This window comes from Nerophis lumbriciformis, linkage group LG26 (genome assembly GCF_033978685.3).
Source record: "Nerophis lumbriciformis linkage group LG26, RoL_Nlum_v2.1, whole genome shotgun sequence".
Classification (NCBI taxonomy): domain Eukaryota; kingdom Metazoa; phylum Chordata; class Actinopteri; order Syngnathiformes; family Syngnathidae; genus Nerophis; species Nerophis lumbriciformis.
Window position 1 is genome coordinate 11,479,592 of NC_084573.2, and position 17,909 is coordinate 11,497,500.

The 17,909-nt window shown below is 40.9% G+C and overlaps 1 protein-coding gene across 1 annotated transcript in view; it reads left to right on the top strand.

Annotated features, from left to right (window-relative positions):
* Positions 1-7,475: 7,475 nt before the first annotated feature.
* LOC133623909 (calpain-3-like) overlaps positions 7,476-17,909 on the top strand; it is a 77,684-nt gene continuing 67,250 nt past the window's right edge. Inside the window, exon 1 of the mRNA XM_072916257.1 lies at positions 7,476-7,861. Within this exon, the coding sequence (XP_072772358.1) occupies positions 7,565-7,861 (297 nt within the window). The 5' untranslated portion in view covers positions 7,476-7,564. The remainder of the gene's footprint in view (positions 7,862-17,909) is intronic.

Here is a 17,909-nt window from a genome sequence, read left to right on the forward strand (position 1 = left end):
CGGGCACGAGCACGCCTTCGTACGTCAGACCGGCGCTGGTTGCCAAGTCATTTAACCCCCGTTCCCCCTCATGTCCTCAAAAATACCCCGACGTTTAGCAACATTAGCGATCTAATCTTTTCTGCAATAATTCTCTCACCTTAAACATTTAAATAGCATTCAATCTTTAATACAAGCCCCCTTTTGGTACAAGGTCTGCCTGAATTGACCACACAGTGAATGTCGAACGTATTTCCCAAACCTGGCAACCCTCAATTGAGTAGTACCGTGTTATCACCACCAGGTGTCAATTGACTTCATTGTAAAAATACTGATTTAACTCTTGAGGCCTGAGCCCTTTCTGGGTCTTTTTTATTGCCTTTGAAGAGGACATAATGCAACATAATGTTTATTTTAAAGGTTAGTAGGTTGAAATATGACCACATGAGTTGTAAAGGAATTAATTAAAAAAAAATCTGCATTGTCCCTTTTCGCAAAGTTATTTTTAGCACAATTGTTTATTGTTTATTCCATCCATCCATTTTTCTACCGCTTATTCCCTTCGGGGTTGCGGGGGGCACTGGAGCCGATCTCAGCTACAATCGGGCGGAAGGCGGGGTACACCTTGGACAAGTCGCCACCACATCACAGTTTATTGTTTATTGAGGATCCCCAGGCTAGTCTTCCTGGGGTCCTTTTCAAAAGTTCAAAGTAAAATAATAATACACAGACCCAGTTACAAAACATAGATAAATCCAATTACAAATAAAAGAAAGGAAAAAGAGAAAGAAAATTCTCAAAATAATATAAAAACAACAACAACAGTACACAGATAAAATTACAGAACATACGCAGATCCAGTTACAATAAAAGAAAGGACAAAGGAAAAGAAAATTCTCAAAATAAAAGTACGAATAAAAGAAAGGGAAAAGGGAAAGAGAAAAAAAAGAAAAATAGGAGAAAAAACAGTTCCCAAACTGATAACATGAACAATTAACTCTTAACTTTACATGTTTCTTAAATGTTTTTTTTTTTACTGGGAATAGTCCTAATATTTAAATGAAATGCCTCTGTATAAAACAGTGCTTTTCATTGAATTAATTCTTGGTCGTTATCTGTTATTTGTCCCCCTTTATAATTTCCACATTTCGATATACAGTAAACCTGTTATTTTGTAACGCTTTTCCATTATGAAAAAACAAATGACTCCAAACGGTTCCCTTTGAATTACTTCCAAATTTTATTAGATGTGTAGTTTGATCTTTCAACCACTAGATGCCGCCAGAGCACCATATCGTACCACATACTTATATTCACTTTGGATCTTTTGAATAATTTGAAAGTAACGTATGCGGTAGTAAATGGATGGATGGGACGTATATGTTGTAAAAAACGAAGTTGGTCAAAGGCCTTTGACACCGTTGACCACGCTATACTGTTGGATAAGCTCAGAGCAATCGGATTTAACAAAACCTCATCGAGCTGGATGCAATCTTACTTGGAGGGGAGGGAACAGGTGGTAGAGGTGAACGGCACCGTGTCCCCCTCTCTCGGTGAGCTGTGGAGTCCCCCAAGGCAGTGTATTGGGGCCTTTACTGTTCCTAATATACATAAACGACTTGTCATCGGCATGCGACTGTGAATTGTTCTTGTTTGCGGATGACTCAGCCTTGCTGCTATCAGACAAGGACAAGTCACAGGTGGAGAAAATCCTCAGTGCTGAACTCTGTAGAACTTGCACCTGGCTCGCGGACAACAAGCTATCCATACACTTGGGTAAAACGGAATCCATCCTATTTGGGTGCCACATCAACCTTAAAGGGGAACATTATCACAATTTCAGAATGGTTAAAACCATTAAAAATCAGTTCCCAGTGGCATATTTTATTTTTCGAAGTTTTTTTAGAAATTTTACCCATCACGCAATATCCCTAAAAAAAGCTTCAAAGTTCCTGATTTTAACCATCGTTATATACACCCGTCCATTTTCCTGTGACGTCACACAGTGATGCCAATACAAACAAACATGGCGGATAGAACAGCAAGGTATAGCGACATTAGCTCGGATTCAGACTCAGATTTCAGCGGCTTAAGCGATTCAACAGATTACGCATGTATTGAAACGGATGGTTGTAGTGTGGAGGCAAGTAGCGAAAACGAAATTGAAGAAGAAACTGAAGCTATTGAGCCATATCGGTTTGAACCGTATGCAAGCGAAACCGACGAAAACGACACGACAGCCAGCGACACGGGAGAAAGCGAGGACGAATTTGGCGATCGCCTTCTAACCAACGATTGGTATGTGTTTGTTTGGCATTAAAGGAAACTAACAACTATGAACTAGGTTTACAGCATATGAAATACATTTGGCAACATGCACTTTGAGAGTGCAGACAGCCCAGTTTTCATCAATTAATATATTCTGTAGACATACCCTCATCCGCTCTCTTTTCCTGAAAGCTGATCTGTCCAGTTTTGGAGTTGATGTCAGCAGGCCAGGGAAGCTAGGGTCGATATTCTTCTCTTGATCAGCTTCGGTGGCATAAGGGACGGTGTGAGCCAAGACATCCATGGGGTTTAGCTCGCTCGTCTGCGGGAACAAACTGCCGCCAATTTTTGCCGTGCTACCGAGGTCCTTTGTCCCTGAATTGCTCACACACTCCGGCAGATTCAATGGGGGTCTGGCGGCAGATTTCTTTGACTTTATCGTTGAAAATGCATCTGCTTTGAGTGTCGCAGGATATCCACACATTCTTGCCATCTCTGTCGTAGCATAGCTTTCGTCGGTAAAGTGTGCGGAACAAACGTCCAATTTCTTGCCACTTTCGCATCTTTGGGCCACTGGTGCAACTTGAATCCGTCCATGTTCGTGTTGTTACACCCTCTGACAACACACCGACGAGGCATGATGTCTCCAAGGTACGGAAAACAGTCGAAAAAACAGAAAATAACAGAGCTGATTTGACTCGGTGTTTGAGAAAATGGCGGATTGCTTCCCGATGTGACGTCACAACGTGACATCATCGCTCCGAGAGCGAATAATAGAAAGGCGTTTAATTCGCCAAAATTCACTCATTTAGAGTTCGGAAATCGGTTAATAAAATATATGGTATTTTTCTGCAACATCAAGGTATATATTGGCGCTTACATAGGTCTGGTGATAATGTTCCCCTTTAAGAAAGTCAATGACTCCACTATAAAAGTGGGTGACATTGTTATCACCAGGAAAGATGAGGTCACCTACCTAGGTTCCATTCTAGAGGCTAATCTTTCATGTGATAAAAAAAATAGGTAATCAAAAAGGTCAACCAACGAACGAGATTTCTCTATAGAATCTCCTCTCTGGTCAACAAAAGCACCATGAGGATTCTGGCGGGAACTCTCGTTCAACCCTTTTTCGATTACGCATGCACCTCCTGGTACCCTAGCACCTCCAAAACCCTCAAATCTAAACTCCAAACATCCCAGAACAAGCTAGTCAGATTACTTCTAGACCTCCACCCCAGATCCCACCTCACTCCTACCCACTTCTCCACAGTGGGCTGGCTCAGGGTGGAGGACAGAGTAAAACAACTTGCACTGAGCCTAGTCTATAAAATCCGCTACACCTCCCTGATACCGAAGTACATGTCAAACTACTTCCTTAACGTAAATGACCGCCATAACCACAACACCAGGGGGAGCTCTACTAACCACGTTAAACCCAGATTCCGATCTAACAAAGGTCTTAACTCATACTCTTTCTATGCCACATCAATGTGGAATGCGCTCCCAACAGGTATAAAAGAAAGGGCATCTCTATCCTCCTTCAAAACCGCAATAAAAGTTCACCTCCAGGCAGCTACAACCCTAAACTAACACCCTCCCCGGATTGTTAATAATCAAATGTAAACAATCAAATGCAGATACTTTTTCTTATGCCTTCTGATCTCTCTCTCTCTCTCTGCCCACTACTTGCTGTCCATATCCTACCAAGTCAGACCTACGCTGTTTCAATATCCATTTCTCTGTTCTCAATTGTTGATGACTGATGATAACAACCAAACCCAACCCCCCGAATTCAACTCCAAGGAACTTCAAATGGCAATCTACGAGTCCTACGCTGTAGGCTTCACTTGTTTATACTTCTTGCAAGATAGTTTACTAAGTAATTGTGCCACATTTTACGGATGTCGATTAGCCAAATGTTACGCAGCAATATTTTCGTCGGGAGTCGGGACAGATTGTTGGCATTAGCCCGCTAAAATGTCTAGTTTGACCGCACATACCGCCATCAAAATAATAATATATAATCTATTATATATCTCATAGGCCTACTTTGATGGCAAGCCAACACCAACAGTCAAATTACTGCCACATTTCGGTCAGCATCCAACCTTCTCTTCCATGTACGCACATCAGCATCTTTCAGTGCGGTGTGCGAGCCAATCGGTGTCCACGATACTGAACAGCGTGATCTGATTGGTTTGGTCTCACACAGTGACCAGTACTACTGTAGTTGTCAGAATAATTGCATCTAAGTTATCACAAAAGTTTGTGTTTCAATGAGTTCCGAGCGAGAAGCAAAAAGCTGTCTTTGAATTACCAAGAAGAAGGCTTGTAAAACTCCACTGTGTAGGATGGGAAGCAACATGAAGGTGTTCTGTTTCTTTCATGTATTGTAATCAACAGAAAGATATTGTCGTGACCCAAGAACTACAAAGCGGAGAGGAAGCAGGGCCTGACTCCCCTCCAGGCACCGCTTTTTTGAACTCTTTTACAAACCCTTTTACGAACCTCTTTTTGAACTCTTTTACGAACCTCTTTTTGAACTCTTTACGAACCTCTTTTTGAACTCTTTTATGAACCTCTTTTTGAACTCTTTTACAAACCCTTTTACGAACCTCTTTTTGAACTCTTCTGCGAACCTCTTTTTGAACTCTTTTACGACCTCTTTTTTGAACTCTTTTACAAACCCTTTTACGAACCTCTTTTTGAACTCTTCTGCGAACCTCTTTTTGAACTCTTTTACGACCTCTTTTTTTAACTCTTTTACGACCTCTTTTTTGAACTCTTTTACGACCTCTTTCTTGAACTCTTTTACGAACCTCTTTTTGAACTCTTTTACGAACCTCTTTTTGAACTCTTTTACGCACCTCTTTTTGAACTCTTTTACAAACCTCTTTTTGAACTCTTTTACGACCTCTTCTTTGAACTCTTTTACGAACCTCTTTTTGAACTCTTTTACAAACCCTTTTACGAACCTCTTTTTGGACTCTTTTACGAACCTCTTTTTGAAATCTTTTACGACCTTTTTTTGGAACTCTTTTACGAACCTCTTTTTTGAACTCTTTTACGACCTCTTCTTTGAACTCTTTTACAAACCTCTTTTTTAACTCTTTTACGAACCTCTTTTTGAACTCTTTTACGAACCTCTTTTTGAACTCTTTTACGAACCTCTTTTTAAACTCTTTTACAAACCTCTTTTTGAACTCTTTTACGACCTCTTCTTTGAACTCTTTTACGAACTTTTTTTTTTTTTTTAACTCTTTTACGAACCTTTTTGAACTCTTTTACAAACCCTTTTACGAACCTCTTTTTGGACTCTTTTACGAACCTCTTTTTGAAATCTTTTACGACCTTTTTTTGGAACTCTTTTACGAACCTCTTTTTTTTAACTCTTTTACGACCTCTTCTTTGAACTCTTTTACAAACCTCTTTTTTAACTCTTTTACGAACCTCTTTTTGAACTCTTTTACGAACCTCTTTTTGAACTCTTTTACGAACCTCTTTTTAAAATCTTTTACAAACCTCTTTTTGAACTCTTTTACGACCTCTTCTTTGAACTCTTTTACGAACTTTTTTTTTTTTAAACTCTTTTACGAACCTTTTTGAACTCTTTTACAAACCCTTTTACAAACCTCTTCTTTGAACTCTTTTACAAACCTCTTTTTGAACTCTTTTACGAACCTCATACGAACCTCTTTTTGAACTCTTTTACGGACCTCTTTTTGAACTATTTTACGACCTCTTCTTTGAACTCTTTTACGAACCTCTTTTTGAACTCTTTTACAAACCCTTTTACGAACCTCTTTTTGAACTTTTTTACAAACCTCTTTTTGAACTCTTTTACGAACCTCTTTTTGAACTCTTTTACGACCTCTTTTTTGAACTCTTTTACGAACCTCTTTTTGAACTCTTTTACGAACCTCTTTTTAAACTCTTTTACGAACCTCTTTTTGAACTCTTTTACGGACTCTTTATTAACTCTTTTACGACCTCTTTTTTGAACTCTTTTACGAACCTCTTTTTGAACTCTTTTACAAGCCCTTTTACGAACCTCTTTTTGAACTCTTTTACGAACCTCTTTTTGAACTGTTTTACAAACCTCTTTTTGAACTTTTTTACGACCTCTTTTTTGAACTCTTTTACGACCTCTTTTTTTGAACTCTTTTACAAACCTCTTTTTGAACTCTTTTACGAACCTCTTTTTGAACTCTTTTACGACCTCTTTTTTGAACTCTTTTACGACCTTTTTTTTAACTCTTTTACGACCTCTTTTTTAAACTCTTTTACAAACCTCTTTTTGAACTCTTTTACGACCTCTTTTTTAAACTCTTTTACGACCTCTTTTTTTTAACTCTTTTACGAACTTCTTTTTGAACTCTTTTACGAGCCTCTTTTTGAACTCTTTTACAAACCCTTTTACGTATCTCTTTTTGAACTCTTTTACGAACCTCTTTTTGAACTCTTTTACGACCTATTTTTGAACTCTTTTACGACCTCTTCTTTGAACTAATTTACGACCTCTTTTTTGAACTCTTTACGAACCTCTTTTTGAACTCTTTCAAAACCTCTTTTTTGAACTCTTTTACGAACCTCTTTTTGAACTCTTTTACAAACCCTTTTACGAACCCCTTTTTGAACTCTTTTACGACCCCTTTTTGAACTCTTTTACGACCTCTTTTTTTGAACCAACCTTTTCTTTTGAACTGTTTTGTAATCAAAGGCGATGGCTGTTTACGACCCCCGTCCCTTTGGAAGAAGCTGTTGCCGTGTGGTCAGGGAAGGTCCAAATAAAAGAAGGAGGCGTGCAATCTTTTGGCAGAGCGTGCTGAGACACTGTCCAAGGGTACAGTGTCCAGGCGTCTCTCCTCAAATTGAGCCAAATTGAATTCTGTCTCTGTTTAATTCTTTGCTTCTTGTCTTGTTTAATAGATGCCATCAGTGTTTGAACCTGACAAGTCTAATTGACATTTTTAGTACATTTAGCCATTTTTATGCCTAAAAACGCTTAATTAAAGGCACAACTGTTGAAGAATATGATTAATAGAGGAAAAATCTGCCATGTGGTGAAACCGCAATAGAGGGACGACTGTAAATTCTGTGTCTGATCTTCTTTGTTGGACCCGATTGTTGAGAAATGGACGTGTATTTTTGGAGAGAGCCCACCAGAAGCCTCCTCCCCCTCCTTGTGAGGGCTCTATATTTAGTCCCAGCACCCATGAGTGTGAGAGTTGACCTGGGTGTCACCATTTGCAGATAATCATCTAAGCTGGAAGTGATCATTGGAGCCACTCTGAACAAGACTAGGTGTAGCAAAAAGATGGAGAAGCCCGTTGTCGAACAAATTGACGTCAGAACGCTTCACGACACGGAGGCGTCGCTGGTGCCCGATGAGAAAGCGGACTACCCGCTGGCCGGAGCCAACTCCATCTACTCGGCCATCCTGAGCAGGAACGAGGCCGTGAAGGACGCCAAGCGTCTGAAGACCTTTCTGGAGCTGCGGGACAAATATGTGAAGAAGAAGGTGCTGTTTGAAGACCCTCTTTTCCCGGCCTGTGACTCCTCACTCTTCTACAGCCACAAACCTCCCATGAAGTTTGAGTGGAAACGTCCTTCCGTGAGTGTTGTCTCATCACTTTGGGTTACCATGGTGATGCTTTGATTACGATAACATAAAGTGGGATGTCGAATGGTACAAGCGTCATATAATTGTTTTCTGTTAGAAGTGTTGTATTTTATTAGTACTCAACTTAAGTGATTTGACATAAGAGCTTTAATTATTATGCTTTAAGTTACAAGCAAAAATTTGAATTACAAGCATCCCTGCCTTTAGTTGGCGAAGCAAATGTCACAGTGAACCGTATCTGATCCTACCAAAACATCTGGTCTTACTCGCTGGCTTGAGCTTATTTAGTAGGGAAGGGATTATTAGTGGAGGAGTTCAAGTACCTCGGAGTCTTGTTCACGAGTGGGGGAAGAGTGGATCGTGAGGTCGACAGGCGGATCGGTGCGGCGTCTTCAGCAATGTTCCCTCTAAGGTGCGCGCCTGTGCAATTGCGCACTGCTCAAGCGTCCTCTGCGCACGGCAAATCTATGCCACGCACAAAATCAAATAAAATTAAAGCTGCAAGCAGCGTTGGAAGGGACCGACTTTTGCTGGTGTTTCCCGCCTTTACCCATTCAACAAGGTATTGTGTGTAGAATTTAGAGGACAGAGGACCCTATTGAATGGAAATAATTCCATTTCACGTTGTCATTATAGAGTATTGTGTGTAGAATTTTGAGGAGAAAAATGAATTAATTCCATTTCACATTGTCATTGTCTACTGTTAGTCCTAAGTGTCCCAATACTTTTGCCTAGTGTTAGTCCTAAGTGTCCCAATACTTTTGTCTAGTGTTAGTCCTAAGTGTCCAAATACTTTTGTCCAGCGTTAGTCCTAAGTGTCCCAATACTTTTGCCTAGTGTTAGTCCTAAGTGTCCCAATACGTTTGTCTACTTTTAGTCCATAAATGTCCCAATACTTTTGCCTAGTGTTAGACCTAAGTGTCCCAATACATTTGTCTACTTGTAGTCCATAAGTGTCCCAATACTTTTGCCTAGTGTTAGTCCTAAGTGCCCCAATACTTTTGTCTACTTTTAGTCCTAAGTGTCCCAATACTTTTGTCTACTTTTAGTCCATAAGTGTCCCAATACTTTTGCCTAGTGTTAGTCCTAAGTGCCCCAATACTTTTGTCTACTTTTAGTCCTAAGTGTCCCAATACTTTTGTCTACTTTTAGTCCATAAGTGTCCCAATACTTTTGCCTAGTGTTAGTCTTAAGTGTCCCAATACTTTTGTCTACTTGTAGTCCATAAGTGTCCCAATACTTTTGCCTAGTGTTAGTCCTAAGTGTCCAAATACTTTTGTCCAGTGTTAGTCCTAAGTGTCCCAATACTTTTGTCCAGTGTTAGTCCTAAGTGTCCCAATACTTTTGTCTACTTGTAGTCCATAAGTGTCCCAATACTTTTGCCTAGTGTTAGTCCTAAGTGTCCCAATACTTTTGTCTACTTTTAGTCCATAAGTGTCCCAATACTTTTGCCTAGTGTTAGTCTTAAGTGCCCCAATACTTTTGTCTACTTTTAGTACATAAGTGCCCCAATACTTTTGCCTAGTGTTAGTCCTAAGTGTCCCAATACTTTTGTCTACTTGTAGTCCATAAGTGTCCCAATACTTTTGCCTAGTGTTAGTCCTAAGTGTCCCAATACTTTTGTCTACTTTTAGTCCATAAGTGTCCCAATACTTTTGCCTAGTGTTAGTCTTAAGTGTCCCAATACTTTTGTCTACTTGTAGTCCATAAGTGTCCCAATACTTTTGCCTAGTGTTAGTCCTAAGTGTCCAAATACTTTTGTACAGTGTTAGTCCTAAGTGTCCCAATACTTTTGTCCAGTGTTAGTCCTAAGTGTCCCAATACTTTTGTCTACTTGTAGTCCATAAGTGTCCCAATACTTTTGCCTAGTGTTAGTCCTAAGTGTCCCAATACTTTTGTCCATTGTTAGTCCTAAGTGTCCCAATACTTTTGTCCAGTGTTAGTTCTAAGTGTCCCAATACTTTTGTCTACTTGTAGTCCATAAGTGTCCCAATACTTTTTCCTAGTGTTAGTCCTAAGTGTCCCAATAGTTTTGTCCAGTGTTAGTCCTAAGTGTCCCAATACTTTTGTCTACTTGTAGTCCATAAGTGTCCCAATACTTTTGTCTACTTGTAGTCCATAAGTGTCCCAATACTTTTGCCTAGTGTTAGTCCTAAGTGTCCCAATAGTTTTGTCCAGTGTTAGTCCTAAGTGTCCCAATACTTTTGACCAGTGTTAGTACCTAAGTGTCCCAATACTTTTGTCTACTTGTAGTCCATGAGTGTCCCAATACTTTTGCCTAGTGTTAGTCCTAAGTGTCCCAATACTTTTGTCCAGTGTTAGTCCTAAGTGTCCCAATACTTTTGTCCAGTGTTAGTCCTAAGTGTCCCAATACCTTTGTCCAGTGTTAGTCCTAAGTGTCCCAATACTTTTGTCCAGTGTTAGTCCTAAGTGTCCCAATACTTTTGTCAATCAATCAATCAATCTTTATTTATATAGCCCTAAATCACAAGTGTCTCAAAGGGCTGCACAAGCCACAACGACATCCTCGGTACAAAGCCCACATACGGGCAAGGAAAAACTCACCCCAGTGGGACGTCGATGTGAATGACTATGAGAAACCTTGGAGAGGACCGCATATGTGGGTAACCCCCCCTCTAGGGGAGACCGAAAGCAATGGATGTCGAGTGGGTCTGACATAATATTGTGAGAGTCCAGTCCATAGTGGATCCAACATAATAGTAAGAGTCCAGTCCATAGTGGGGCCAGCAGGACACCATCCCGAGCGGAGACGGGTTAGCAGCGTAGAGATGTTCCCAGCCGATGCACAGGCGAGCGGTCCACCCCGGGTCCCGACTCTGGACAGCCAGCACTTCATCCATGGCCACCGGACCTGTGCCCCCCCCCCCTCAAGGAAAAGGGGAGCAGAGGAGAAAAGAAAAGAAACGGCAGATCAACTGGTCTAACAGGGGGGCTATTTAAAGGCTAGAGTATACAAATGAGTTTTAAGATGGGACTTAAATGCTTCTACTGAGGTAGCATCTCTAATTGTTACCGGGAGGGCATTCCATAGTACTGGAGCCCGAATAGAAAACGCTCTATAGCCCGCAGACTTTTTTTGGGCTCTGGGAATCACTAATAAGCCGGAGTTCTTTGAACGCAGATTTCTTGCCGGGACATATGGTACAATGCAATCGACAAGATAGGACGGAGCTAGACCGTGTAGTATTTTATACGTAAGTAGTAAAACCTTAAAGTCACATCTTAAGTGCACAGGAAGCCAGTGCAGGTGAGCCAGTATAGGCGTAATATGATCAAACTTTCTTGTTCTTGTCAAAAGTCTAGCAGCTGCATTTTGTACCAACTGTAATTTTTTAATGCTAGACATAGGGAGACCCGAAAATAATACGTTACAGTAGTCGAGACGAGACGTAACGAACGCATGAATAATGATCTCAGCGTCGCTAGTGGATAAAATAGAACGAATTTTAGCGATATTACGGAGATGAAAGAAGGCCGTTTTAGTAACACTCTTAATGTGTGATTCAAACGAGAGAGTTGGGTCGAAGATAATACCCAGATTCTTTACTGATTCTCCTTGTGTAATTGTTTGGTTGTCAAATGTTAAGGTGGTATTATTAAATAAATGTCTGTGTTTAGCAGGACCGATAATCAGCATTTCCGTTTTCTTGGCGTTGAGTTGCAAGAAGTTAGCGGACATCCATTGTTTAATTTCATTAAGACACGCCTCCAGTTGACTACAATCCGGCGTGTTGGTCAGCTTTAGGGGCATGTAGAGTTGGGTGTCATCAGCATAACAATGAAAGCTAACACCGTATTTGCGTATGATGTCGCCTAGCGGCAGCATGTAAATACTAAAGAGTGCAGGGCCAAGAACCGAACCCTGAGGAACTCCGCACGTTACCTTAACATAGTCCGAGGTCACATTATTATGGGAGACTCATTGCATCCTGTCAGTAAGATAAGAGTTAAACCACGACAAAGCTAAGTCTGACATACCAATACGTGTTTTGATACGCTCTAATAAAATATTATGATCGACGGTATCGAAAGCAGCGCTAAGATCAAGAAGCAGCAACATAGATGACGCATCAGAATCCATCGTTAGCAGTAGATCATTAGTCATTTTTGCGAGGGCTGTCTCCGTAGAGTGATTTGCCCTGAAACCGGATTGAAAAGGTTCACAGAGATTGTTAGACACTAAGTGTTCATTTAGCTGCTGTGCGACAATTTTTTCGAGGATTTTCGAAATAAAGGGAAGGTGGGACACCGGTCGGTAGTTTACCATGAGGTCAGGATCAAGGTTAGGTCTTTTGAGCAGAGGATGAATAACCGCTTTCTTGAATGCTAGGGGAACAGTGCCAGAGGAAAGTGATAAGTTTATAATATTTAGCACTGATGGACCTAATAATACAAAAAGCTCCTTGATAAGTTTCCCAGGAAGTGGGTCAAGTAAACATGTTGTTTGTTTTATCCCACTTACACGCTGTAATAGTTCCTCTAATGTTATTTCATCAAAAAGAGAGAGACTATTTTGTATTGCAGTATCCGTCGTAGATACAGTTGTATCTGTGTTCATAGAACCCAGTTGTAGCTGGGATGCGTTGTCTTTAATCTCCTTTCTAATGAGTTCAATTTTCTTATTAAAGAAATTCATAAAGTCATCTGCCGAGTGGGTGGAGCTATTGGGAGGAGTCCCTTGTTGGGTTAGCGATGCTACTGTACTAAACAAAAATTTAGGGTCGTTTTTGTTGAGGCGGATGAGATTTGAGTAATATTTAGCTTTAGCTAAGGTAAGCATGCGTTTATACGATATTAAACTATCACTCCATGCTTGATGGAAAACCTCAAGCTTGGTCGCGCGCCATTTGCGTTCCAACTTTCTACATGATAATTTATGAGCTCTGGTTTCCTCTGTAAACCATGGGGTGCGCCTTTTAGGGGCCCTTTTTTGTTTTAGCGGTGCTATACTATCAATGGTTTTGCGCAGGGCATTGTCAAAGTTGTTAGTGAGGTTATCAATAGAGCCGACATAATTTGGGAATGGTGCCATTACCGAAGGCAGTAGGTCAGCAAGAGTCATCGTTGTGGCGGCATTAATGTTGCGGCTGCTATAGCAGTTATTATTATTATTAGTTTGTTGACAATGAGTCAGAACTTCGAATTTTATAAGGTAATGATCGGACATTACTTTAGTATACGGGAGTACCATAACTTTGGAGGTGGTGACACCCCTGACCAGCACTAGATCTATCGTATTGCCGTTGCGATGCGTAGGTTCATTTATTATTTGTGTAAGACCACAGCTATCAATTATAGTCTGGAGCGCCACGCACTGAGGGTCCGATGGGGTATTCATATGGATATTAAAGTCCCCCATTATGATTATATTGTCTGCGTGCGTCACTAGATCAGCAACGAACTCTGAGAATTCATTAATAAAGTCCGAGTAGGGCCCTGGGGGGCGGTAGATAACAGCCATATCGAGAGGCAGCGGTGCGACAGACCTCATAGTAAGCACCTCAAACGATTTGTATTTATTATTTAGGTTAGGGGTAAGGTTAAAGTTTTCATTGTATATTAGTGCGACCCCCCCACCCCTTTTAAGGGGACGGGCAATATGCGCATTCGTATAGTTAGGAGGAGATGCCTCATTTAGCGCAAAAAATTCGTCTGGTTTGAGCCAGGTTTCGCTAAGACCAATGATGTTAAGATTGTTGTCTCTAATGACCTCATTAACTAATAACGTTTTGGGAGACAATGATCTTATGTTTAAAAAGCCCATATTATAAGTATTGGGCTGTTTTGACGAGTTTTTGTTTAAATTATCCGTAGTAGAAATATTAATAATGTTGCGTTTATTATACGTAGTGCACTTTAAATAGTTTGTCCATTGTTAGTCCTAAGTGTCCGAATACTTTTGTCCAGTGTTAGTTCTAAGTGTCCCAATACTTTTGTCCAGTGTTAGTTCTAAGTGTCCCAATACTTTTGTCCAGTGTTAGTCCTAACTGTCCCAATACTTTTGTCCAGTTAGTCCTAAGTGTCCCAATACTTTTGTCCAGTGTTAGTCCTAAGTGTCCCAATACTTTTGTCCAGTGTTAGTCCTAAGTGTCCCAATACTTTTGTCTAGTGTACATACCTTCTCTGCATTGTGTGCTCACGCTGGTGCTTCCTGCTTTTAAGCGGCCATCTTGAGACAGCAGCAGCGCAGCAGCATCAGCGCAGCGGTTCTTTGAAGGCTCATAAAATCAAAACCGGAGCAATAATTAGAACTCTTTCGTCAACGTTTAATCAGAAGGGTTCAATCTCTCTCCTGTGCTAGTTTGAAGCCGAAACGACAAACGCGCTCCATCCATCCATCCATTTTCTACCGCTTATTCCCTTTTTGGGGTCGCGGGGGGCGCTGGAGCCTATCTCAGCTACAATCGGGCGGAAGGCGGGGTACACCCTGGACAAGTCGCGACCTCATCGCAGGGCCAACACAGATAGACAGACAACATTCACACTCACATCCACACACTAGGGCCAATTTAGTGTTGCCAATCAACTTATCCCCAGGTACATGTCTTTGGAAACAAACGCGCTCAGAAGAGATAATGTTTAAAAAAAAAGGTGACTGTTTTGACCCCAAACTTCCTGTTGATTTTTGCTGGGGGTTGTCAATGAATGAAATGTAGGTCTAAGTGAGACCCACATAGAGGTTTTTGTTTAATGTCTCTACGACATTCCTACTGGAAGTTACAAGCAGTTTTGTCTGTTTTCTTCCGAGGAGCAGTTTTGTCTGTGTTTTATTCCTAGGAGGCGCTAGAGCGCAATTTTGAGTTTTCGGATTTGGTTTTTTATTAGATCGTAATTTCCGCCAATCCTGATGTGTGTGTCCAGTTTGGTGAGTTTTGAAGCATGTTAAGGGGGTCAAATTACAGCTCAAAGAGGCAAAAATTACTGTTTTTACAAAATTTTAGTTTTGAAGGGGGAATTTCCAACTTCCTGTTGATTTTTGATGTCAGTGTATGAAATCTAGGTCTAAGTCAGACCTACATAGAGGTTTTTGTTTCATGTCTCTACGATATTCCTACTGGAAGTTACAGGCTGTTTTGTCTGTGTTTTTTCCTAGGGGGCGCTAGAGCGCAATTTTGAGTTTTGGTTTTTTATTAGATGGCAATTTTGGCCAGTCCTGATGTGTGTGTCAAATATGGTGAGTTTTGAAGCATGTTAAGGGGGTCAAATTACAGCTCAAAGAGGCGGCGGTATAATAAAGAATAATAATAAAACCTTACAAAAACAATAGGGATTGGGACATTGTGGTCCCTAAAAATAAGCGCATAACAATTTTCGAGACACGGACACGACAGAGAAAACCGTTTTCGTCATCATTGTTCAAATATTGTAACGTCTGTTGAGACGCTTTGAGGACATGAATTCCATCGATAACTTTACTGAGCAAAACTCTTTATTGTCGGCCATAAACACATCACCAAAACATTAGTAAAAAAATGATATCTAGCAAAAGTGGTCATTTTCTGCAGTACAAACCAGACCAAAAGCAACTTTGTTATATCAACAGCAGCCGCTCGCTCTTTCTCACTTGCGCCAACACTTGCACAAATGGCACTTAGCCGGTGATGCGTTTACAGCCACACAAAAAGTCGGACAACTCCAACACCACACATAAAGTGTCATTCCAGGTCGTTACACTATGATTTACCAATCAAATGTGTGCTTATTCTAGTGTCATTTATTAGGAATCTTCATTTATAAATATTAATCATGAAATGCTGTTAGTATATTAAATAAATACTAATAAAAATATAGTAAAGTTTCAGGAATGTACACGTGATCCCCTGCTTACATCTCATTGTGCAACATGTGAATGTTTTAATGGGAACTAAATGCAATGTCTGAAAGGAGTACAAATTATTTCCAAAGCAGGACCTCCACCCAGACAAACAATACAAGTACACAGTTCATGAAAAACTATATTTTTTGTTATTGCCATTATAAGTGGGCCTAAACACTTATATTAGAAATGGAAATGGGTGTACCCCGCCTTCCGCCCGAATGCAGCTGAGATAGGCTCCAGCACCCCCCACGACCCCAAAAGGGACAAGCGGTAGAAAATGGATGGATGGATGGAGATTGAACTTGTTATTTAGTCAGGTTTGGGACAGGTGTGCTGCTGGTGTAGCCACACTGTGCACGTCTGATGTTGCTCACATGGGAATTTTTGCATTTACTCACACACATGAAAAATTAGAGGGAACATTGGTCTTCAGTAATGAGGACGCTGTATCGTTCCGTTGTGGTGAAGAAGGAGCTGAGCCGGAAGGCAAAGCTCTCAATTTGCTCTCATTGCACCGGTTTCTCATTCTATCCCATTGGGTTGAGTTTTTCCTTGCCCTGATGTGGGATCTGAGCCGAGGATGTCGTTGTGGCTTGTGCAGCCCTTTGAGACACTTGCGATTAAGGGCTGAATAAGTAAACTTTCATTGATTGATTGAACCCTCCAATTCGCCACGTTTTATGTGTCAGGTATTCCCTTTCTACTGTAGCGAAACATGGACATAACCTTGTCTTTCAACCATAAGCAAGGAAGAAGAGGAAGAAGTGGATGATATCCATTGAATTAAAAAAAGAAATAATCAGAAACATGCCCCAAGGTCCAAATTCAATTATTGTTCAATGGGAGATATTGATTTGAGATACAAATGTTTTGAGTTAAGAGCACCATCACTGTCTACTCTGGTAAAAAAAAAAGTGTTCTGCCATGGCCCAAATAGCACCCCTTTAGTGGAAACAGGTTTTAGTTAAGAATTATCAACGACCACCGAATTCATGTTTTTTGCGCTGTTTTGACCAAAATATAAGACCGCCCTGATCACAAGGAAACAATATTTATAACAATGGGAGACCGGGCTTTCTGCTCCGCCGCTCCCAGTCTGTGGAACGCTCTCCCTGACGTCAGTGAGTGAGTGGGCGAGAGAGGTGAGGGACCGGCGACAGTGAGTGCGTGCAGCCTGCAGGTGCTCTGCGTCCAATAAAGTCACAAAGTTGCAACAAACCACCGGCCTCGTTATTCACCCTCAACTGTAAAGACCCACTTCCGGGTAAAGTGAAGGTTGTTAGCCCCGAAGTACATAGGCCCTGGAGGAACGTCTCCCCTGCGCCCCTCAACTACGGTCTGGGAGCCCCCCCCCCCCACCCCCACAAAGCACGCCTTTTCTTTTCCTTGTGACACAGAAGGACGACACTGCAGCGCTGCAATAAAACACACTCAGATCTTCAGTTTCTAGCCGATACTACATAAAAAATAACGCAGTAACTGTCAAGACTTGGACTATGGCTTGGTTTGTTCTCCCGAGGTGCAAGTGAATTGGACCAGATGTGGCGTGAAAGTAAATACATGATTTATTCAAAAACTATAACTACAAAAAAAGGATCAAACTAAAGGTGCGCACAGGGGCGGAGGTACAAAACTAGACTATAAACATAGAACTTGCACATTGGCAAAAAAAACTGTGAACAATTAAACAAAAACACTAACTGTGGCATTAATAGAAAAAAACTTACTTGGACATGGCATGAAGTGCGCAGAGGTAGACAGAGTGTGACAGGGGTAAGAATGCGGGGTGTCACCACAAAGACAAACTGAAAACAATTAACTTAAATACTACAGACATGATTAACGAAAACAGGTGCGTGACTCAAAACGTGAAACAGGTGCGTGACGTGACAGGTGAAAACTAATGGGTTGCTATGGTGACAAACAAAAGTGCACAATGAGTCCAAACGTGGAACAGGTGAAACTAATGGGTAATCATGGAAACAAGACAAGGGAGTGAAAAGCCAGAAACTAAAGAGTCCAATAACTAAACAAAACATGACTAAAACAAAACATGATTACACAGACATGACAGTAACGCATCATGTAGTAACGGTAACTGAGTTACTGAATATAAAAAATAACGTGTTAAATGACTAGTTACCACCGAAACTAACGGCGTTAGTCCCAACACTGTTTATAACATAGTTATTCTAATGA